This window comes from Enoplosus armatus, chromosome 15 (assembly GCF_043641665.1).
Source record: "Enoplosus armatus isolate fEnoArm2 chromosome 15, fEnoArm2.hap1, whole genome shotgun sequence".
Lineage (NCBI taxonomy): Eukaryota > Metazoa > Chordata > Actinopteri > Centrarchiformes > Enoplosidae > Enoplosus > Enoplosus armatus.
The window spans coordinates 22,590,246-22,610,946 of NC_092194.1; the positions used below are offsets into that span (position 1 = coordinate 22,590,246).

Here is a 20,701-nt window from a genome sequence, read left to right on the forward strand (position 1 = left end):
AAATGTTGAAGTAAAGTCAGTGATGACACTAAACTTTAAACTGCTTTTAACTCTGGCTCGGATGGAACAGGTGAAGACTCAGGTGGGTCCAGGGGGGTTTAACATGTTTCATGAAAGTAAAGTTGATTCACAAAATGCTGTTTGTCTAATTTCCTCTTCAGTCCATCTCTGTTAAACATCTGGAGCTCAGAAAGAAAAATATATGAGAAGTTAAAACTGAAAAATCATCTGAAGTCAAAATTTAAACAAAAATACCAACAACAAAAAAAACCCGCTCCTCGAATATGAATCTTTGCTGGTTTCCTGAGTTTTAGTTTTTCTGATTTCTTACACAAAACAAATCACGAATTGGCAGAAATCAATATGAAAAGAACTGTTAGAAGTGAAAACGCTCGATAATTCAAGTCATCACAGTGTATTTAATTCTAGACTGCAATAGTCATTCAATATTGTGAAGTATGTTTTTTGGAGAATCAACTGAGAAATAATTAATGGCTCAAATAAACAGACAGGAACATATTTGTTAATTACAGTGAAATAATACCTGACAAATCATAGTAGTTTGAAACATTTCCACAAAACGAATTTAACATTATAGACACACATATAACGCATAAAAGATTCAAAGAAACATTTACATTTCAGTATTATTTAAAAAAACCTTATATTAAAACATAATTATATGACAGTCCAAGTTATTTCAGTTCATCAATAAAAGGTTTTATTCTTCAGTTGGAAAGAATGATTCAATTCTGCAGTCCACGTTCACACTTTTATTATGTTAAAACTGTATTTTTGTAACTTTTGTTTCTGGAGAAAATTGAGTTTCTATAGAAACATTTTTGGATGTGAAATCTTCAATAATAATTTGTAGTTTAAACAGCATTAATATTTGATTTAGTGAAATAAAGCTGACTCACAAACAAAAGGACCAGTTCAAACTGAACAGCATGCGCTGCACAACTAATGTTGCTCCGTGTCTTTTCTGAAAGTTTGTTTTGTCTGATCTGAGGTCAGTTTGTTCTTCTGTCACTTTAAATGTAGTAAATAATGAACAGCTCAGTCAGAAGCAGAAGGGTGGATTCAGGGTTTAAACATGATGTTTGTTTTCAGACCTTGAAGCTTGTGTCTGATCCATGTTTCACTTCTTTTATTTAACATGTTCAGACTCCGGTTCTCTCTGTCAGCTGCATGTTTAAAGTTTACAATCCTCTAAGAATGTTTTATTTAACAGCATGAACTGCAGACAGAAATCTGTTTTAAAAAACATGTTATATTGACATTTCCTGTATGCACCAATCCATGTAAAATACCCCCCCCCCCCCCCCCCCCCAGCTCAAGGCTTTTTTGACATTTCAAGACATATAAATAAAATATAAACATAAAAGAAATGACAATTGAAGTACAGAATGCGTGTAAAAGACTGAGCATCTGTTTTAAAACGACTTCTATACACTTGTCTTGTATTTTGAAGTCAACCTCGCATCGTTTCCGGTGTCGTCGTGTTGTAATGTGTGTAACTTGACGCCCCCCCCCCCCCCCCTCCCCCCTCCCCCCTCCCAGCAGTGGAATGTGTGAAGTGTTTGCGGGTTGATAACAAGCCTCCATGAACTTTCTGCACTTTCATCACCTTCGTGAGCTCAGCGTCTCCTCCTCCGGACCTCCGCCTACAAACTCGCACTGCTCTCCGGAGGAAATCAACTTTGTCCTGCTGGAGATGAGGCTTGAGTGAGCCGAGCCGAGCCGAGCCGAACTGAACTAACTCGGTTAATGTGAACGACGGTTTAAAAGATCCAGAAATAATGAGAAGATGAAGCCGATTCTGTGGACTCTTCTGTTCCTACTTCGCAGTCGTGAAGGGGCCGGTGGAGATGGTGAGTGTTCATCCGCTCATTAACTGCGACTCCAAGAGAAACCAGTGCTCTGGTGTCCGTAGTTTCAGTGAAGCTACCTCTTAGTTTTCTATCAGGTTTACGAGGCCGAGCTCCATTGGCAAGATTTCAAGTTTGAAGTTTTGTAAGTTTTTGCCAAATATGAATCGAAGTCATCTAAAAAGCGTCAATAAATCTCGGCGAGAGTCTCGTCTATTCGGCACACAGCCAACATACCAAGCAGCCCCTAATCCAAAGTAATGGGCAACTCCGCTATTGTTGCCGGTTGCAGAGGGCAGTCTACGGGCAGCCCGGATCAGTAGAAAACGCAATCTAATTGAAGTAAGTTGTTTACTGGGTCCTTGTATGTGTGCCGAATTAACCAGGAGACTCGTGCGGAAGTAAAGAGGTCAAAGATGTTTCTGAGTCTGAGCAGAAACGAGCTACCAGCACAGTTTAACAGCACCCAGTGGGCGACGGTTACTGAGGGAACTCCAGTTAAGCAGTAGAACTGTTGATCTCATCTGGTTTTAGGACATGACACCGAGACCTTCAGCAGCAAACTTCTAAACTTTGATGAGAAAGAAATCATAAACTTAATTGTGGGGAAACACAAGTGAAAGAATCCAGCAGGAAAACAACAGCATTTAGTGTCGAACCAGTGGTGATCATTTCTAACTTTAATCATTCACGTGACCTTCTGTAGACACACACAGTTATACAGCTCAGATCCTGGGTCAGCAACAAACCACCTGCAGGGAGGAGGTCAGAGGTCAGAGGTCACATGACGCTGATGTCACACTGATTTGTAGAAAAAGACAAAAACATAAAAAAACAATGAAAATCAATGTGATGAAGCTGTGTGTGTGTGTGTGTGTGTGTGTGTGTGTGTGTGTGTGTGAGAGAGAGCAGCTGTGTCTCAGTATTCAGGCTAAAAACTGAATTCTGAGTGAGCTGTTGATGGACACTACTGTCCCACAATGCACTGCACACAGGAGATGGAGGAGATTTATAAATATATGATATATATTATTATTATAATAATATTTGCTGCCTCAGAGACGAACAGATCGTCCCAGTTTCTCGTTATAATTCTTCACGTTCTGTTGTGGAGCCCTTGAACCAGCAGGTGTTCAAGGGCTCTGTCTGTGGCCCAGTTGCATCGTGGCTAATGTAGGCACCAGGTCCTGACGAGGAAAAAGTGGAACATCAAAGAGGATATCTCTGGTTCTGGTCCATCGAGAGTCCGACTTCTGCTGTGAACAGTTATGCCATCACTGACTGAAGTCACCTCTGTTTCTTCCTGGTGAGGTCATCATCAAATGATGACCTCACCAGCTCAGGGCTCAGTGTTTGTTGCTTGCTGATGTCATGACTGGAGGGAAGTGACGTGTGTTGTATCTTAGTTGAAGGATGTCGATGATGTCATCTCTCTGCGATGCTGCGTTCAGGTGATGTTGGAAAGCTTTCCCAGCATGCCTCTGCTGACTGAGCGTCAGCTGTTCTGAGAGAAGAGCTGCAACGACTCGTTTATTAGCAGGAAACGAACCAGGAACTGTTTTACTAGTCGGCTCGTTGTTCATGTAAACTCTCCTTGTCTTTCAGTAAAGTCAACTGAGTATTTGTTGGTCGAACACAAAACAAGACGTTTGAAGATGTCAGACTTCTCGTGGATAATAATCATTAGTGGCAGCTGCCCAGGGGGCTCGAGACTCTGAAGGAGAAGGTGGAGTGTCTCAGAGGAGGAGGAGGAGGAGGAGGAGGAGTTCGCTCTTTGGATCCTGAAGTGAAGATTTAGATTCTCAGCTGGTCCAGGATGGAGAGGGTCTGGTGGTCTGAGGTTGTGCTGTATGTGACGATCACACGCAGACACTGTTCAACAACGCTGACAGACGAACGATCACATGAGCAGCGAGATGTGTTCAGGGCCCCTCGGCCTCGAGGACTTAGTGAAGTGAGTTAAAATTTGTGGAAAACGACTCGTTTATATCGAAGAGAAAAGAACTAAATGTTTGTTTTGTAAAGGAGCTGATTTGCTGAGTGGACGTAAAGGCTCCCTGTGGAGCCGTTGTGTTTTGTTTATCTCGTGCACGAGGACACACATGCACATGACAAGATACGGTCACACTACAGGTGGCGCTAACACAAAGATATCCTGCAACGAAGACGGTGAAGAAGAAAAAGACTGTTGGCTAGTAAACGATGCAGGATCCAACGTTTAATGAGGAAGGACAGCGATCCAACAGGTTTGTTAGAGCTCAAAGAAACACGGAGAGTTCAACATGAAAACCCTCTGAGGGAGTTTCCATCCACCCGTTTTATTTGCACATAAAAACCTCTGAGAGGAAACGTTTCCTCACATGAAGAGCTGGAAACATCAGATCTGTGTGGAGCGATGAGGAGGCTGTGACCTTCCTCATGTTCTCCACATGGTTCTCCATCGTCGGAGCTTCGACTGGAGCTCTTTAATGACGTCATCTCGTCCTGTCCTCTTCTTCTTCTGTGGTGGTTTATTGGCAGCGACTGGAGAATTAGCTCCACCAGCTGGTTATTAGCTCCACCAGCTGGTTATTAGCTCCACCAGCTGGATGTTAGCTCCACCAGCTGGTTGTTTGCTCCACCAGCTGGTTATTAGCTCCACCAGCTGGATGTTAGCTCCACCAGCTGGTTATTAGCTCCACCAGCTGGTTATTAGCTCCACCAACTGGATGTTAGCTCCACCAGCTGGTTATTAGCTCCACCAGCTGGATGTTAGCTCCACCAGCTGTTTATTAGCTCCACCAGCTGGTTATTAGCTCCACCAGCTGGTTATTAGCTCCACCAGCTGGTCATTAGCTCCACCAGCTGTTTATTAGCTTCATCAGCTGGTCGTTAGCTCCACCAGCTGGTTATTAGCTCCACCAACTGGATGTTAGCTCCACCAGCTGGTTATTAGCTCCACCAGCTGGATGTTAGCTCCACCAGCTGGATGTTAGCTCCACCAGCTGGATGTTAGCTCCACCAGCTGTTTATTAGCTCCACCAGCTGGTTATTAGCTCCACCAGCTGGATGTTAGCTCCACCAGCTGGTTATTAGCTCCACCAGCTGGTTATTAGCTCCACCAACTGGATGTTAGCTCCACCAGCTGGTTGTTTGCTCCACCAGCTGGATGTTAGCTCCACCAACTGGATGTTAGCTCCACCAGCTGGTTATTAGCTCCACCAGCTGGTTATTAGCTCCACCAGCTGGTCGTTAGCTCCACCAGCTGGTTATTAGCTCCACCAACTGGATGTTAGCTCCACCAGCTGGTTGTTAGCTCCACCAGCTGGTTGTTAGCTCCACCAACTGGATGTTAGCTCCACCAGCTGGTCGTTAGCTCCACCAGCTGGTCGTTAGCTCCACCAGCTGGTTATTAGCTCCACCAACTGGATGTTAGCTCCACCAGCTGGATGTTAGCTCCACCAGCTGTTTATTAGCTCCACCAGCTGGTTATTAGCTCCACCAGCTGGATGTTAGCTCCACCAGCTGGTTATTAGCTCCACCAGCTGGTTATTAGCTCCACCAACTGGATGTTAGCTCCACCAACTGGATGTTAGCTCCACCAACTGGATGTTAGCTCCACCAGCTGGTTATTAGCTCCACCAGCTGGATGTTAGCTCCACCAGCTGTTTATTAGCTCCACCAGCTGGTCATTAGCTCCACCAGCTGGTCGTTAGCTCCACCAGCTGGTCGTTAGCTCCACCAGCTGGTTGTTAGCTCCACCAGCTGGATGTTAGCTCCACCAGCTGGATGTTAGCTCCACCAGCTGGTTATTAGCTCCACCAGCTGGATGTTAGCTCCACCAGCTGGTTATTAGCTCCACCAGCTGGATGTTAGCTCCACCAACTGGATGTTAGCTCCACCAGCTGGTTATTAGCTCCACCAGCTGGATGTTAGCTCCACCAGCTGTTTATTAGCTCCACCAGCTGGATGTTAGCTCCACCAGCTGGATGTTAGCTCCACCAGCTGGTCGTTAGCTCCACCAGCTGGTCATTAGCTCCACCAGCTGGTCATTAGCTCCACCAGCTGTTTATTAGCTTCACCAACTGGATGTTAGCTCCACCAGCTGGTTATTAGCTCCACCAGCTGGATGTTAGCTCCACCAGCTGGTTGTTTGCTCCACCAGCTGGATGTTAGCTCCACCAACTGGTTATTAGCTCCACCAGCTGGTTATTAGCTCCACCAGCTGGTCGTTAGCTCCACCAGCTGGTCGTTAGCTCCACCAGCTGGTTATTAGCTCCACCAACTGGATGTTAGCTCCACCAGCTGGTTATTAGCTCCACCAACTGGAGAATTAGCTTCACCAGCTGGTCGTTAGCTCCACCAGCTGGTCATTAGCTCCACCAGCTGGTCATTAGCTCCATCAGCTGGTCATTAGCTCCATCAGCTGGTCGTTAGCTCCACCAGCTGGATGTTAGCTCCACCAGCTGGTTATTAGCTCCACCAGCTGGTTGATAGCTCCACCAGCTGGATGTTAGCTCCATCAGCTGGTCATTAGCTCCACCAGCTGTTTATTAGCTTCACCAGCTGGATGTTAGCTCCACCAGCTGTTTATTAGCTTCACCAGCTGGATGTTAGCTCCACCAGCTGGATGTTAGCTCCACCAGCTGGTTGTTAGCTCCACCAGCTGGATGTTAGCTCCACCAGCTGGATGTTAGCTCCACCAGCTGGTTGTTAGCTCCACCAGCTGGATGTTAGCTCCACCAGCTGGTTATTAGCTCCACCAGCTGGATGTTAGCTCCACCAGCTGGTTATTAGCTCCACCAGCTGGTCGTTAGCTACACCATCTGGATGTTAGCTCCACCAGCCAGTGAACTCATGTTGACACAGAAACAAGCAGCAGGTCACTTTCATGTGGATGTTTGAGTTAAACTTCGAGCTCCATTTGAAACGTGACTTTTGTAAAAGTGCGAGCGGCGGCCGATGCAGCCTGAGACAGACTCGTGTCATAAGTGTGAAGACTTCAGTCAACATGTGTTTCACGTTTCGTGTCGGGGACCAAAAACCAACAACAGAGACGTCTGAACGTTGTGTCCTCCCAGTCGTTGTCCTCCTCCTCATTTGTCTTTCTCTCGTTCTTCCTGCAGGTGTGTTGTTCACGAAGCATCCGTCCAATCAGACGGTGTCTCAGGGGAACGCGGCGAGGCTGGGCTGTGCAGTTCAGGGACTGACGGAGCCCGACATCGTGTGGATGAAGGACGGAGAGAAACTCTACAGCACCGACCAGATGTTCATCACACTGGGAGAGCAGCACTGGGAGACCTACCACAGGTTCATCAATACACCCAACCGATCAATCAGTCAAGTAGGAGAGAGTCTGATAACAGTAGTCCTCCAGCTGCGTCACAATAAAAGTCCTCCAGCTGCGTCACAATAAAAGTCCTCCAGCTGTTGGAATCAAGTCATTTTCATTAAAACAGCTCAAATCTTAAGCTGCAATGTAAATACAAACTTCTAGTTTGCTGATAACAGATTATTATCAAGTTCATGCGAGAGTTAGAAAACAGTTTACAGACTCGTTCACTGCACATCACGTTTTCTGTGTCCTATAAGGGCTGTGCCGTCTGATTTTGAATCTTGAAATAACTAAAAACCTCATGAAGTCTGGTTGTAGTCAGAGTGCTGGTGGTGGGGGTGGGGGGCAGTGAGTCTGTGTGTAGGTCAGTGGTGGTTGTTGGTGTTTCTGCTCTGTTTGATAGTTAAACATCTCGTCGACAGTAAATACAGGCAGAGCTGCTGTTTGCTTTGAACCCCGACCGCTCTGCTCCTCCTCTTCCTCCCTCGTTCACTCTTTCTCCCAAGGACAGATTTGAAGTTTCAATTAAAAAAATGTAAACATTTTTCTGCGTATTTTAAATTTTACACAATATATTATTTTGTGTGAACACAAATAAACAAACAATGAAATGCATCTTAAAATGAGCAAAATTCTGCTTTAGTTCTGACTGAAGTAGAATCTGAATATTGAATGTCATCTTTTGATACTTGACAGTTTCTGTTCATTCAGATCTCAGTTATCCATATTGTGGATGTAAAACGTCTCTCGGTGCTGCAGGCGTCCACGTGCTCGGAGAGAGCTTCCCTCAGGCCTCTGCAACACTGGGATCAGTTGACCCTGAGGAATCCAGCAGCCAGGCTCACAGTTCCCAGAGGCCTCTGCAAACAAATATCAGCTTTGATGGCTGATTTGAGATCAGGAGACTTTACTCTGAGAGTGTTGGAGAAGCCTGAATGTTGCCTGAGAAACTGAGCTCAGATCTGTTTGGCTCCGTGAGCAGTGGCTGGTTAATCGGCTTTACCCTCAGATTCCTGGACAGAAGGAAAAAAACAGTTAAGGAGGAACAACAGAAAGCTTACAGCCGCATCTGCAGGTCTGTTTGTATTCCTGATGTGAGGAGCGAAAGATACTGTGTGAGGTGGAGGGGACAGCTGCTGACAGCTGTTAAAAAACAACTGGAAGGTAGTTCTTGTAGTTTGCTGCTGACTTGATGGCTCACGGTGGAGACAAAACACTTAGAGACTGATTGTCATCATTTGTGTCAAAAATAGCACTAATAGCTTTTAATAGCAGTAAATAGGAGAGTCATAACTCAGAGTTGAATCATTCAGAGTGACGTCCATTTCCAGAGGACATCATTGTCTCTAACGTTCATCAGAATAAACCTCCAGAAATCCACTCAGACATCAGAGAGAAAGACGCTGCAGAACCTGCCTGAGAATCCTCCTGTTTTTAACTTTCCTTCAGTGTCTCAGTGATCAGTGATAGTTGTCTGTCCGTCCATGAGGACACTGCAGACAGGAGCTGCTAACAGCTGATTCAGCTGCTGTGATGGGGACAACGTGACTAAATACAGGCTGAAACAACCAGGTTCATGTTGTAGCCTTCAGCTAACTCACTGACTCCATGGCAACATTATGTTTGGTGTGACCAAACAACGTGTTTCAGTGTCAAATGATCCTTTTTATGTTTTTAACTCAAAAGACCAAAATAATGATCAACTGTCCCCAGGGAGGGGGTCCATGAGGCAATCAGCTCATCAATAACCAATATTCAAAAAAGGTTGGGAACCACCAATCCGGTGATCCGGTTCAGTTCTGGTTCCTGCGTGCTTTTGGTTCCAATTCAGTTCCAATCTGACATATTTCGGGGTCCAGTTTAGTTTCTGGGTCTAGGTGAGGTTCTAGCGCTCTGTGCATTCTTGTTTCCAGTGTGAAGTCGGTCCAGCAGCAGGATGCGGGTCAGTACTGGTGTGAGGTCGAGTTCCACGGCCTGACGTTCTCCTCTGAACGAGCCTGGATCACAGTGGAAGGTGAGTACCCTGAACGCACCACCTGTTTGTTTACAGCATTTGGAGTATGTGAACGCCTCTCTGTCCTCCCTGTCTCAGCAGCCTGACAGATGTTTAAACCAGCAGGTATCTGTGTTTTCCTGCAGTGTGCTGTGACCCTGAACACATCAGTCTGGTCTGTTTCCTCTCTGTAACTCTTCACTTCCTGTTTCTTGTTTCCTGCAGGCGTCCCTCACTTCATCCAGGAGCCGCAGGACGTGGCCACGTTCCCCAACGTTCCCTTCAACCTCACCTGTGCTGCCATCGGCCCCCCCGAGCCCGTGGAGGTGCTGTGGTGGCTGGGGGGGGTCCAGGAGGGAGAGCCCAGACCGTCTCCCTCCGTGCTTCACGTCCAAGGTCTCTCTACTCACCTGTCTGTCTCTCTCTGCTCACCTCTCTGTCTCTCTGCTCACCTGTCTGTCTCGCTCTGCTCACCTCTCTGTCTCTCTGCTCACCTGTCTGTCTCTCTCTGCTCACCTCTCTGTCTCTCTGCTCACCTGTCTGTCTCGCTCTTCTCACCTGTCCGTCTCTCTGCTCACCTATCTGTCTCTCTCTGCTCACCTCTCTGTCTCTCTGCTCACCTGTCTGTCTCGCTCTTCTCACCTGTCCGTCTCTCTGCTCACCTGTCTGTCTCTCTCTGCTCACCTCTCTGTCTCTCTTCTCACCTGTCTGTCTCGCTCTTCTCACCTGTCCGTCTCTCTCTGCTTACCTCTCTGTCTCTCTGCTCACCTGTCCGTCTCTCTCTGCTTACCTGTCTGTCTCTCTGCTCACCTGTCCGTCTCTCTCTGCTCACCTCTCTGTCTCTCTTCTCACCTGTCTGTCTCACTCTTCTCACCTGTCCGTCTCTCTCTGCTTACCTGTCTGTCTCTCTGCTCACCTCTCTGTCTTTCTTTGCTCACCTGTCTGTCTCGCTCTTCTCGCCTGTGTGTCTCTCTCTGCTCACCTGGCTGTCTTTCTCTGCTCACCTGTCTGTCTCGCTCTTCTCGCCTGTCTCTGCTCACCTGTCTGTCTCGCTCTTCTCACCTGTCTGGTTCTCTCTGCTCACCTGTCTGTCTTTCTCTGCTCACCTGTCTGTCTTTCTCTGCTCACCTGTCTCTCTGGATCTGAAAATGAGAGGGTTTGAAGTCGACGTGGTCTCTGTACAGAAAGAGAACTTCATCTTCATCATCATCCTCTGTACTGACAGCAAGGAAGGACAACACTACCAAAATAAGAGCCAGGGTGGAAAAAGTAGAGTTTAGAGGATCTGATGATGATGATGATGATGATGTTGTTTATGTGCTGTAATGAACCAGACTGGCTGACTCAGCAGTATTGATTGTGTATAAGCAGGATGACATAAGAGGATCCTGACACACAGTTACTGGAAACACACACACACACACACACACACACACACACACACACACACACACACACATACACACACACACACCCACACACACACACACACACACACACACACAACGGTGTTGTGTCTTAAAGGAACATTTACATCTACGTTAAGCTGATCTCAGTTATTGATACAGATTCTGAATCATCTGACTCAAAACTGTCTGTCTGCCTGTCTGCCTGTCTGTCTGTCTGCCTGCCTGCCTGTCTGTCTGCCTGCCTGTCTGTCTGCCTGTCTGCCTGTAGGAGTGAACAGCAGTGTGAAGTTTTACTGTGAAGCGAAGAACGCCAGAGGGATCTCAGTCTCCAGAACTGGTACAGTCCACATTAAAGGTGAGTTAACCTGCTTCACTGTGTGACTCAAACATGTGTGAATATTATATTATTCATAAAGGTGTGATCGAAAACAGGAGTTTCTACCTGTAATCTTCGTTTTGTTGGCTCAGATCTCCGGGTCAAGTTTCAACTCTGTTTTGTAAGTTTTCTTATATTAACAACTCTGTAATGATATCACAGCATCAGTTCTAATGCTACTGTTAGCACAGCATCAGTTCTAATGCTAATGTTAGCACAGCATGGTTCTGATGCTACTGTTAGCACAGCATCAGTTCTAATGCTACTGTTAGCACAGCATCAGTTCTAATGCTAATGTTAGCACAGCATGGTTCTGATGCTACTGTTAGCACAGCATCAGTTCTAATGCTAATGTTAGCACAGCATGGTTCTGATGCTACTGTTAGCACAGCATGAGAAGCATTGGTTCTGATGCTAGTGTTCTCTGACTCACTGAGAACCTGTCTGACTACAGCTCTATTTACGCTGCCTCAACATGTGGAGAAAAACACTGTCACACCTGCTGGGACAAGTTACTGTTGCTGAGCTGTGATTGGATGATAGCTGTCTGGGGACGGGGTTGAGTGAACACTCTGTCTCTCTGTCTCAGTGTTGCCAGCAGCTCCGGTCGGGCTGCAGGTCCTGAGCATGGTGGACAGCAACGTCACATTGTCATGGAAACCGGGATTCACAGGACACTCTGAGCTGTCCACCTGCAACATCCAGGTAACTACCAGACACACGCACACACACGCACACACGCACACACGTACACACATACACACATACACACATACACACGCACACACACACACGTACATATACACACACACACACACACACACACACACACACACACATACACACGCACACACACACACGTACATATACACACACACACACACACGCACACACACACGTACACACATACACACATACACACGCACACACACACACGTACATATACACACACACACACACGCACACACGCACACACACACACGTACACACACGTACACACATACACACATACACACGCACACACACACACGTACATATACACACACACACACACACACACACACGCACACACACACGTACATACACACACACAAACGCACACACACACGTACATACACACGCACACACACGTACACACACACACATACACACATACACACATGCACACACACACACACACGTACACACACACACACATACACACAACCACACGCATGTACACACACGTGCACACACACGCACACGTACACACACACACACACATGCACACACACACGTACGTACACACACATACACACACACGTACACACACGTACACACACACACACATACACACACACACACACACGCATGTACACACAGGCGCACACACACGCACACACGTGTACACACACACACACACACATGCACACACGTACGTACACACACATACACACGTACACACACACACACACACACACGCATGTACACACACACGTACATACACACGCACACACACACGTACATACACACGCACACACACACGTACATACACACGCACACACACACATACACACACACACACACACACACACACGTACATACACACGCACACACACACACACACGTACATACACACGCACACACACACACACACATGGGCTGATTGAAAACTACATATTATAAATCAGCAGTTACAAATCTGCTCCTCCTCCTCTTCCCCCTCTTCCTCCACAGCTGTCGAGGCGTTCGGCCCGGAGGTGGGACCTCCCTCAGCAGGAGGTTCTGGTTCCTCCTCACCTTCAGGTTCTGTCTGGTCTGAGGAGTCACTCCAACTACAGCGTCAGAGTCTCGTGTGTTAACGAGGTGGGGGCGTCACCCTTCTCCCCCTGGCTGCACTTCCAGACACCTGAATCAGGTGAAGAGACGCTCTGAGGACAAATACATTGATAATGCAACATGATTCTATTTGAGGGATAATCATGCTCAAGTTTTAGAACTACAGGTCCCATAATGCTTCGGGGGGATGTCACATTTAGTCACATGGTCTCCATGAAAGTAGCTGAATCAGCTGTTAGCAGCTCCTGTCTGCGGTGTCCTCATGGACGGACAGACAACTATCACTGATGACTGAGACACTGAAGGAAAGTTAAAAACAGGAGGATTCTCAGGCAGGTTCTGCAGCGTCTTTCTCTCTGAGGTCTGAGTGGATTTCTGTTCTGCCCCCCGTTTTTCTCTTCTTATATTCCTTCATTTAAATACGTGTCAGAGTTGTGTCTGATTTAGTGTCGTAGAATCATGACCTGCTCTGTGTCCTGAGAGAACTTTTGCTATGATTTGGAGGCTCATGAATGAAATTGAATTGAATTAATTATCTTATGATGTCTCATATTTATCTTGCGACAGGTTTGGAACCAGTTTGTAAACATCATGAAAAGTTTGATTAAAAATGATAAATAACCACAGAGATGTCTGCTGGTTTCCTGTTTTCTCAGAGCTCCAGGAGTTGGTAGCAGAGAACTGGTTTGTTGTTTGTGTTGTGTATTTGTTTTGTGTGTGTGTGTGTGTGTGTGTGTGTGTGTGTGTGTGTGTGTGTGTGTGTGTGTGTTGCTGGTCCAGCTGGATTTTATCCAGTGGATTCCAGTCCTCTCCGTACAATCAGCTTTTGTCTGTGACCTCAATCCATATGAAAGGACTCTGCTGTGGCCTCTGCAGCGCCACCTGCAGGCTGCACTGTGAACACTGACCTCAGACCAGATTATATTACACTGCTTGTGATTTACAGGAGGTAGATTCAGCCTCTGAAGGAAGAAGAGTTAGATGCTGTCAAAGACTATAAATGCATCCAAACTAACAAACTCTGCGTTTAAAGCAGCATGGAGTGAAACTCACCGTCTCAGAGTGTGTGAAGACTTGTAGACTCCCGTGTAACGTAAAACTGTTGGTCTTTACTGAGCACACCTGCAGGCAGGTGTGTTGTCACTGCAGAGACCTGGACATCTGATGTCTGTGAACAGTTTATCTGCTAACGTGTCGTCCACACTGACAGCGCCCAGTTTCTGTGGATGTAAACATGTGAACCTGCACAGAGAGGGGGGGTTATGGGTAACTGTAGGTCGCAGAGGAGCCGGCACGTCGATGTAACTTCCCACCTGGTGGTTTCGTCTCAGTTTGGAGGGCAGTTATTTCATCATCATCATGATCTTCAGAGCAGGAAACTAAACTCCTCCTCGTCCATCTTGTCATCGTCTTGTCTTCTAAACTGACTTCTGACTTCTTCCACGTTTTCTTTTTTCTGTACAAGTAAAAAAGAAACGCCTCCGCGACACTGTCAGTAGATCAAATTTAATAAATCACACTCAGCCCCTGCTGTCTAAATGTTGAACTGTGTGTGTATATATATATATATATATATATATATATATATAAACATAAACTGTATAATGATTTAATTTAACATCAAGTCTCATCAAGTATTTCTTACAGGACTGCTGTCGGCTGCATGGGGTCTGCTTGATGACCCCGTCCCTAACCTGACTCCTGTCGTATAACTAATTTTGACTCTGTGTATGATCCTCAGTGCCCTCAGCGGCCCCCAGGAACCTGAGCTTTGAGCTGTCGGAGCAGCATCTGTGTCTGAACTGGGCCAGGCTGCAGGAGGAGGAGCTTCAGGGGAAACTGTTGGCCTACAAGGTGCAGTGGACTCTGGGAGGAGAACCACAGGTGAGATCAGATGGTCAGCGTGTGTTAAAGCTCATCTAATCACTGTAGCCTCGTTAGTGGTCGAAGAGATGATGATGATGATGTGAGAACTGAGTCACACATCCATGATGACTTCTCATATAATGACGGTGTGACTGCGTGCTAACAGCTAGCGTTGAGCTCACAGCATCACTCGCCTGTTGAGTGTCCGTGCAACATGTTTACTGTTCACGTCCTGGAAATGTGTCGAAGAGCTTTGAAGAGACGTAGAGCTGCTGTCAGAACATCATTATGTCCCTCTGAGACAGTCGCTGTGTTGTTGCTGAGGTTTGTCCGTGAAATGCACCCTGGGAGTTGTAGTTTTGATGTCTTTGCCGTTGTAATGAAGAAGCAGATGTTTCTGTCCATGGTCTCTTGTCTGTTCCTGAACCTGAACTGACTCCTCTGAGTGCAGGAGCCTCTGCTGTTTAAGGAGAACTCTGCTAAGCTGTCAGGAGGAGGCCGTTTCTTTAACGCCTCCTTTCAGGTGTCAGCCTGTACCTCTGTGGGATGTGGACCCTGGACCCCCCCGGTGCTGGTGCTGCCCGCCTCAGGTAGACAACACATATCTATGAATCTGTTTTCACCACATGAATAAATCACGTTTGTTGATTGATTTAATGATCTGCTTGACCCCCTGCTGGTCCCTCAGTGCAAGTCCAGGTCCAGCGGAGCCACATGTGGGTCGGTCTGCTCTTCGGTCTGCTGGTGGCCACCGTGGTCGGACTGATGCTCACTGTCCTCGCTCACCGCCGTGGAAAAGAGACGCAGTTTGGGTACAAAAGCTCTAAAAGCGTTAACGTACCTCATGTTCAGACTTAATCCGCCGCTGAAAATAGTCCCCAACAGATGCACTATTTCCTGCTGTTAGTTTGATGAAAACTCCAGCGAGCAGCTGTTTGAGGGAATGACTGAGCCTTTTAAACATGAAACTATATGTTGGAGTTTTTAAAGATTCACGTCTTCAGTAGGAACCAATGGGCTGAGAGCTGAGAGCCACAGACAGGAAGTGAGACAGGAAGTGAGACAGGACTGACAGGTTGATGGTTTGAGTCTGAACATGAGATCTGATGATGATGATGATGATGATGATAAACAGAAGGAAACCAGCAGACTGATGCCTGAACGTTTAACTCTTGTCTTCAGTTCGGCTTTTAAGCCTCCAGGTCCTGAGAGTTCGGTCTCCTTCACGGCGGCTCGATCCTTCAACAGAACCTGTGCTGAGCTGCAGGAGTCCACATGTGAGTCGTCTTCTTCTTCTTCTTCCTCTTCTTCGCGGCCAAATGTGTAGATGACCAGATATGAAGCTGAAGTTGAAGAATACAACTTTAAAAACTAGACTTGATGTGTTTCTGCTGGACTGTTTTGATCCAGTAAAGTTTAAGAGGTGTGTCTGACGGACGGTGAACGTCCTTCAGCAGTCTGTTGACAGGAAACACTGCTACCTGTATTGATGGACTCGACTCAGCCTGTATTTACCTGCTGCCTCTCAGCCAATCAAATCCATCTGTCTGACAAAACAACAACCGACCAAGAAACTCACAGAAAGTCTGTGTGTGTGTGTGTGTGTGTGTGTGTGTGTGTGTGTGTGTGTGTGTGTGTCTCCCTCCAGTGGACAGTCTCGGTATAAATGATGACCTGAAGAACAAACTGCAGGACGTTCTGATCCCAGAGAGGCTGCTCACACTGGGACACATGCTGGGGAAAGGTAACACACACACACACACACACACACACACACACACACACACACACACACAAGATTTAAAAGGATGAAAACAGTAAACGTCAGAGCTGTGTGTGTGTGTGTGTGTGTGTGTGTTATATACACAGTGGCGTGGCTCAGTGTTGCTGTGTGTGTGTGTGTGTGTGTACACAACAGAAACACACAAAGTGCTGACATGCATTAAACACTGAATGATTTACAGCTTCACTTCAATTCACTTTATTTATACAGCGCCAAATCACAACAAGTCGTCTCATGACACTTTACAGATAGAACTGAAACCCGTCTGAAACCTGCCACCAGAGTCCACATTAAATCCTGAGTGATAGAACAGAAATCATGTGTGTGCGTACCTGTGCAGGAGAGTTCGGCTCGGTGCGTGAGGCGTTCCTGAAGACGGAGGACTCGTGTGTCCAGAAGGTGGCGGTCAAAGTGCTGAAATGTAAGTGTGACACCTCGTCTTCTTGGTTTCATCTTGGTCAGTGTAGTAAAAGGAAGTCCAGACTGATGAAACTAAACCTCGAGGAGGGACGAGATGTTTCAGACTGGAAAATAACAAAAGGATTCTTTTTCTGAGGGAAGTTGAAGTGTGTCGCCTACACTGGAAATTAATGCTGTAAAATGTCAAAAAATGAGATGCACTTTACGTTGAAGTGTCAGTTGAAATTGAAGCACTGAAAGGAGTTGAGGTGTCATTTGAAGTGTAAAAGCAAATCAGTTGAAGTTTGATCATGAAAGCGTTTTTTGTAAACAGTGAATTGAACAAGTGGTTGAACTGAAAGAACTGAAAGCAGGTGAACTGTTAGCTGATGTCCAAGACATTAAAGCAGTTGAACTGTAAATGGACGCGAGAGATGAAATCTGTTGACGTGTCAGTTGAAATCGATTGGTATCAATAAAAATCGTATCAATTCCCATCCCTAGTCTATGCACTGAAAGCAGTTGAAAAGGCATTTGTATGAGTAAACACTAAAAGTGATCGTAGAAATTTCAGTTAAAGTTGAAATACCAGAGGTAGTTGAAGCGTCAGTTGGTATTTAATCAGTGATAGCAGTTGAAATGTCAGATGAGTAGAAATCTGTTCAGTGTCAGCTGAGGCGTTGAGGCTGAAAGCAGTTGAAGTGTCATTTGATTGACTTCTGTGTGTGTGTGTGTGTGACCTCCTCCAGCTGACATCACTTCGTCAGGTGACATTGAGCAGTGTCTGAAGGAGGCGGCCTACATGAAGGACTTCCACCACCCCAACGTCATCCAGCTCATCGGTAAAACACACACACACACACACACACACGTAGAGGTCAAAGGTAAGATGGTTTGATTGACAGTGTTTCCTGTCCAATAGGAGTGAGTCTTCACCGGCGTCCCGGCCAGCGGCTGCCGATCCCAATGGTGATTCTTCCGTTCATGAAGCACGGAGACCTGCACACCTTCCTGCTGCTGTCCAGACTGGGAGAACATCCGTTTGTAAGAGAAAGAGGACGCTGTTTTTAAAATGTTTGCTCCTGTTTAAAACCTGCAGAGAGAACCAGGTCTATACCTCAAACAAGCCTGGACCTCTAATATCACTGGTTAGGGTTCAAAACTCAACACTTCCTGCAGATGTTTCACATTAAAAGTCTTCCAGCAGCTCAATGAGCTCAATCTCTTTCCTGGTAGAAAATTAATATCTACAAAAACCAAAGACTATTTCTTTTTTATCATTTGTGATTTTGAATGTTTAGTTAACTGGTGTAAAATACCAACAGTTAGTGTTGGAAGCTAAAACAACAGGTGTACTCAATAAGGATCATGAGGGTGTATGTAGGACGATTAACTGATGCGTTTTATACTTTACGAGAGTCCAACGTCACGTCTTCAGGTGTCTCGTGAACTGGATAAACTTCTGGAGCAGCTTGTGTTATGTCTTATTCGTCCATTATCTGTCTCCGGTCTCCTCGAGACACTTCACTACGTTTTATAAAGCTGATCCCTGAGAAGGTTTACAAGTCAGACTTTATTAACTAGTCTTTGTCCCTGTTCTGACCCTGTCCTTGTCCTCTCCTTCAGGACCTGTCTCTGCAGACTCTGCTGCAGTTCATGTTGGACATCTCTCGGGGGATGGAGTACCTGAGCAGCAGGAACATCATCCACAGAGACCTCGCTGCCCGAAACTGCATGTCAGTCCACCACTCAGCTCTCAGGAATATTAAACACCAGAGCAGCGAGGCCCCGCCCCCTCATTTACATACAGCTCAAAATATAAAACAATGAAATATATTTTATTTTAGCTTTGCTGTTTTCAGTTTAGCCATTTTTAACAAAACAGTAAAACATGAAATGAGTTTTGAATAAATCAAAAAAAACAGGATTGTGTTGGTGACACTGAAAAACCATCTGGGCTTCATGAAGGCAACGAAAAGAAAAGGACATGAAATAGGGACAGCTAAAATGAGATTAGGTCAATAAAGAAAGAAAACAATGAAATAATTATTATCATTAAGAAACTGTGATGTCTGTGACCGTGACATCTTTCCTCCAACTCAAAAAGACTTTTTACTTTCAACTGCTCTTTGTTGTTTTTCATTGCCATGTGTTTTATCTCGTGTGTGTGTTTCAGGCTGAATGAGAACATGACGGTGTGTGTTGCAGACTTTGGTCTCTCTAAGAAGATCTACAGTGGAGATTATTACAGGCAGGGATCTGTTTCTAAGCTGCCTGTGAAGTGGATCGCTCTGGAGAGTCTCGCCGACAACGTGTACACCACACAGAGCGACGTGGTACGACACACACACACACGTGATCTGTACCTGGAGGTCTAACTCAGGTGTAAATGTAATGTGTTATGAATTATGTCATAATGCAGAAGTCATCAGATTGTATTGATGTTTGATCTGAAAGTTCAGTTCACTTTAATGAGCACACACGACCGAGCCAGCTCCACCTGCTGACACCTGCCCACCCCCCACCTCCACCCACAGCAGTAACTCACTGTGTGTGTGTTTGTGTCAGTGGGCGTTCGGCGTGACGATGTGGGAGATCATGACTCGAGGTCAAACTCCGTACCCCGGCGTGGAGAACTCGGAGATCTACGAGTATCTGATCAAAGGAGAACGACTGAAGAAACCTCCAGACTGCAGAGACGACATGTGAGTCTGACACACACACACACACACACACACACACACACACACACAACACGCTCACAGAACCCCCCACAGACCGATCTAACATCTGAGGTCAAAGCTGGATCAGGTCTGAGTGAGGGTCCTGGTGGAGGTCTAACTGCAGACATCATGATGTGATGTCTAAACTCTTTACAGGTTCACAGGTGACACCATCTCTCATGTCTGCTGTTATTAGTTTTACAATAATATCTGTGACGTTTTATCGTCAAATAAAAAAATGTCACATTTTAATTCTCATATTATGACTTTTCTCATGAAATCAGAATAAAGTATTCTTAATAAATTACTACTTAATTTTGAAATACTATAATTTGTCCTCATGAAAGTACAACTTTAACTTATTTTCTCGAACAATTACCACTTTATATTAAATATTTTGACTCTATTCTTTAAGATTTGTTCCCGTCACAATAAAAGTCTAGTTTAGGTTTAAGAAACCAAACATGAACAGTAACGTCATCTATTTACTGATGTCATCAGTCACATTATATGAAACATTAATATTTCTATCAGCACTAAATCACTGTGTTAATTCACATTTTATACCCCCCCCCCCCCATGTTTTATGATCAGATTAGTGATGACTTCCTCTTCTTCGGTGTTTCTGTCAGTTATGAGATCATGCACATCTGCTGGAGTCCCGTCCCTAAATGTCGTCCCAGTTTCCAACATCTGGTCGGCCAGCTGGAGGCGCTGTGGCTCAGCCTGTCCCCTGCCCCCCCGCAGAAGGAGCCTTTACTCTACGTCAACCTGGAGGGGGAGGAGGGGGAGCCGGGCCGAGGGGGAGCAGTCGGAGTCGGGGCCCCGGGGACGGAGGGGGCGACAGCAGCCGGGGCCCAGAGCTGGAGTGTCCCCTGGCAGTGCAGGGCGGAGGACGAGGAGAAGGACTGGCTGATGGTGGGGTCCGGGGCCGCGCTGGCAATCGGAGGAGACTACAGGTACATCATTGGCCCCTGTGGACCCCCCGAGGAGGAGGACGGGGAGCTGATGAGGGGAGGAGCGGGGAGGAGCAGGGGGGAGTCGATGGATACTTTACAGGAGGAGGTCAGAGACGAAGACGATGATGTCATCATTAATGTCTGACCATACACTGACCAATCACAACGCTCCTCCTCTCACCTGACTGGA

The 20,701-nt window shown here is 46.2% G+C and overlaps 1 protein-coding gene across 1 annotated transcript; it reads left to right on the top strand.

The window, feature by feature from the left end:
* Positions 1–1,810: 1,810 nt before the first annotated feature.
* On the top strand, positions 1,811–20,701 carry tyro3 (TYRO3 protein tyrosine kinase). Its single transcript, XM_070920525.1, has 19 exons — positions 1,811–1,874; positions 6,977–7,160; positions 9,099–9,199; positions 9,404–9,574; positions 10,856–10,942; positions 11,553–11,668; positions 12,680–12,860; positions 14,523–14,665; positions 15,099–15,237; positions 15,336–15,459; positions 15,830–15,924; positions 16,296–16,391; positions 16,771–16,851; positions 17,579–17,671; positions 17,752–17,873; positions 18,456–18,565; positions 19,006–19,165; positions 19,398–19,534; positions 20,185–20,701. Exons 1-19 carry the CDS (start codon positions 1,811–1,813, stop codon positions 20,654–20,656), a joined length of 2,676 nt encoding a protein of 891 aa, XP_070776626.1. The 3' UTR covers positions 20,657–20,701.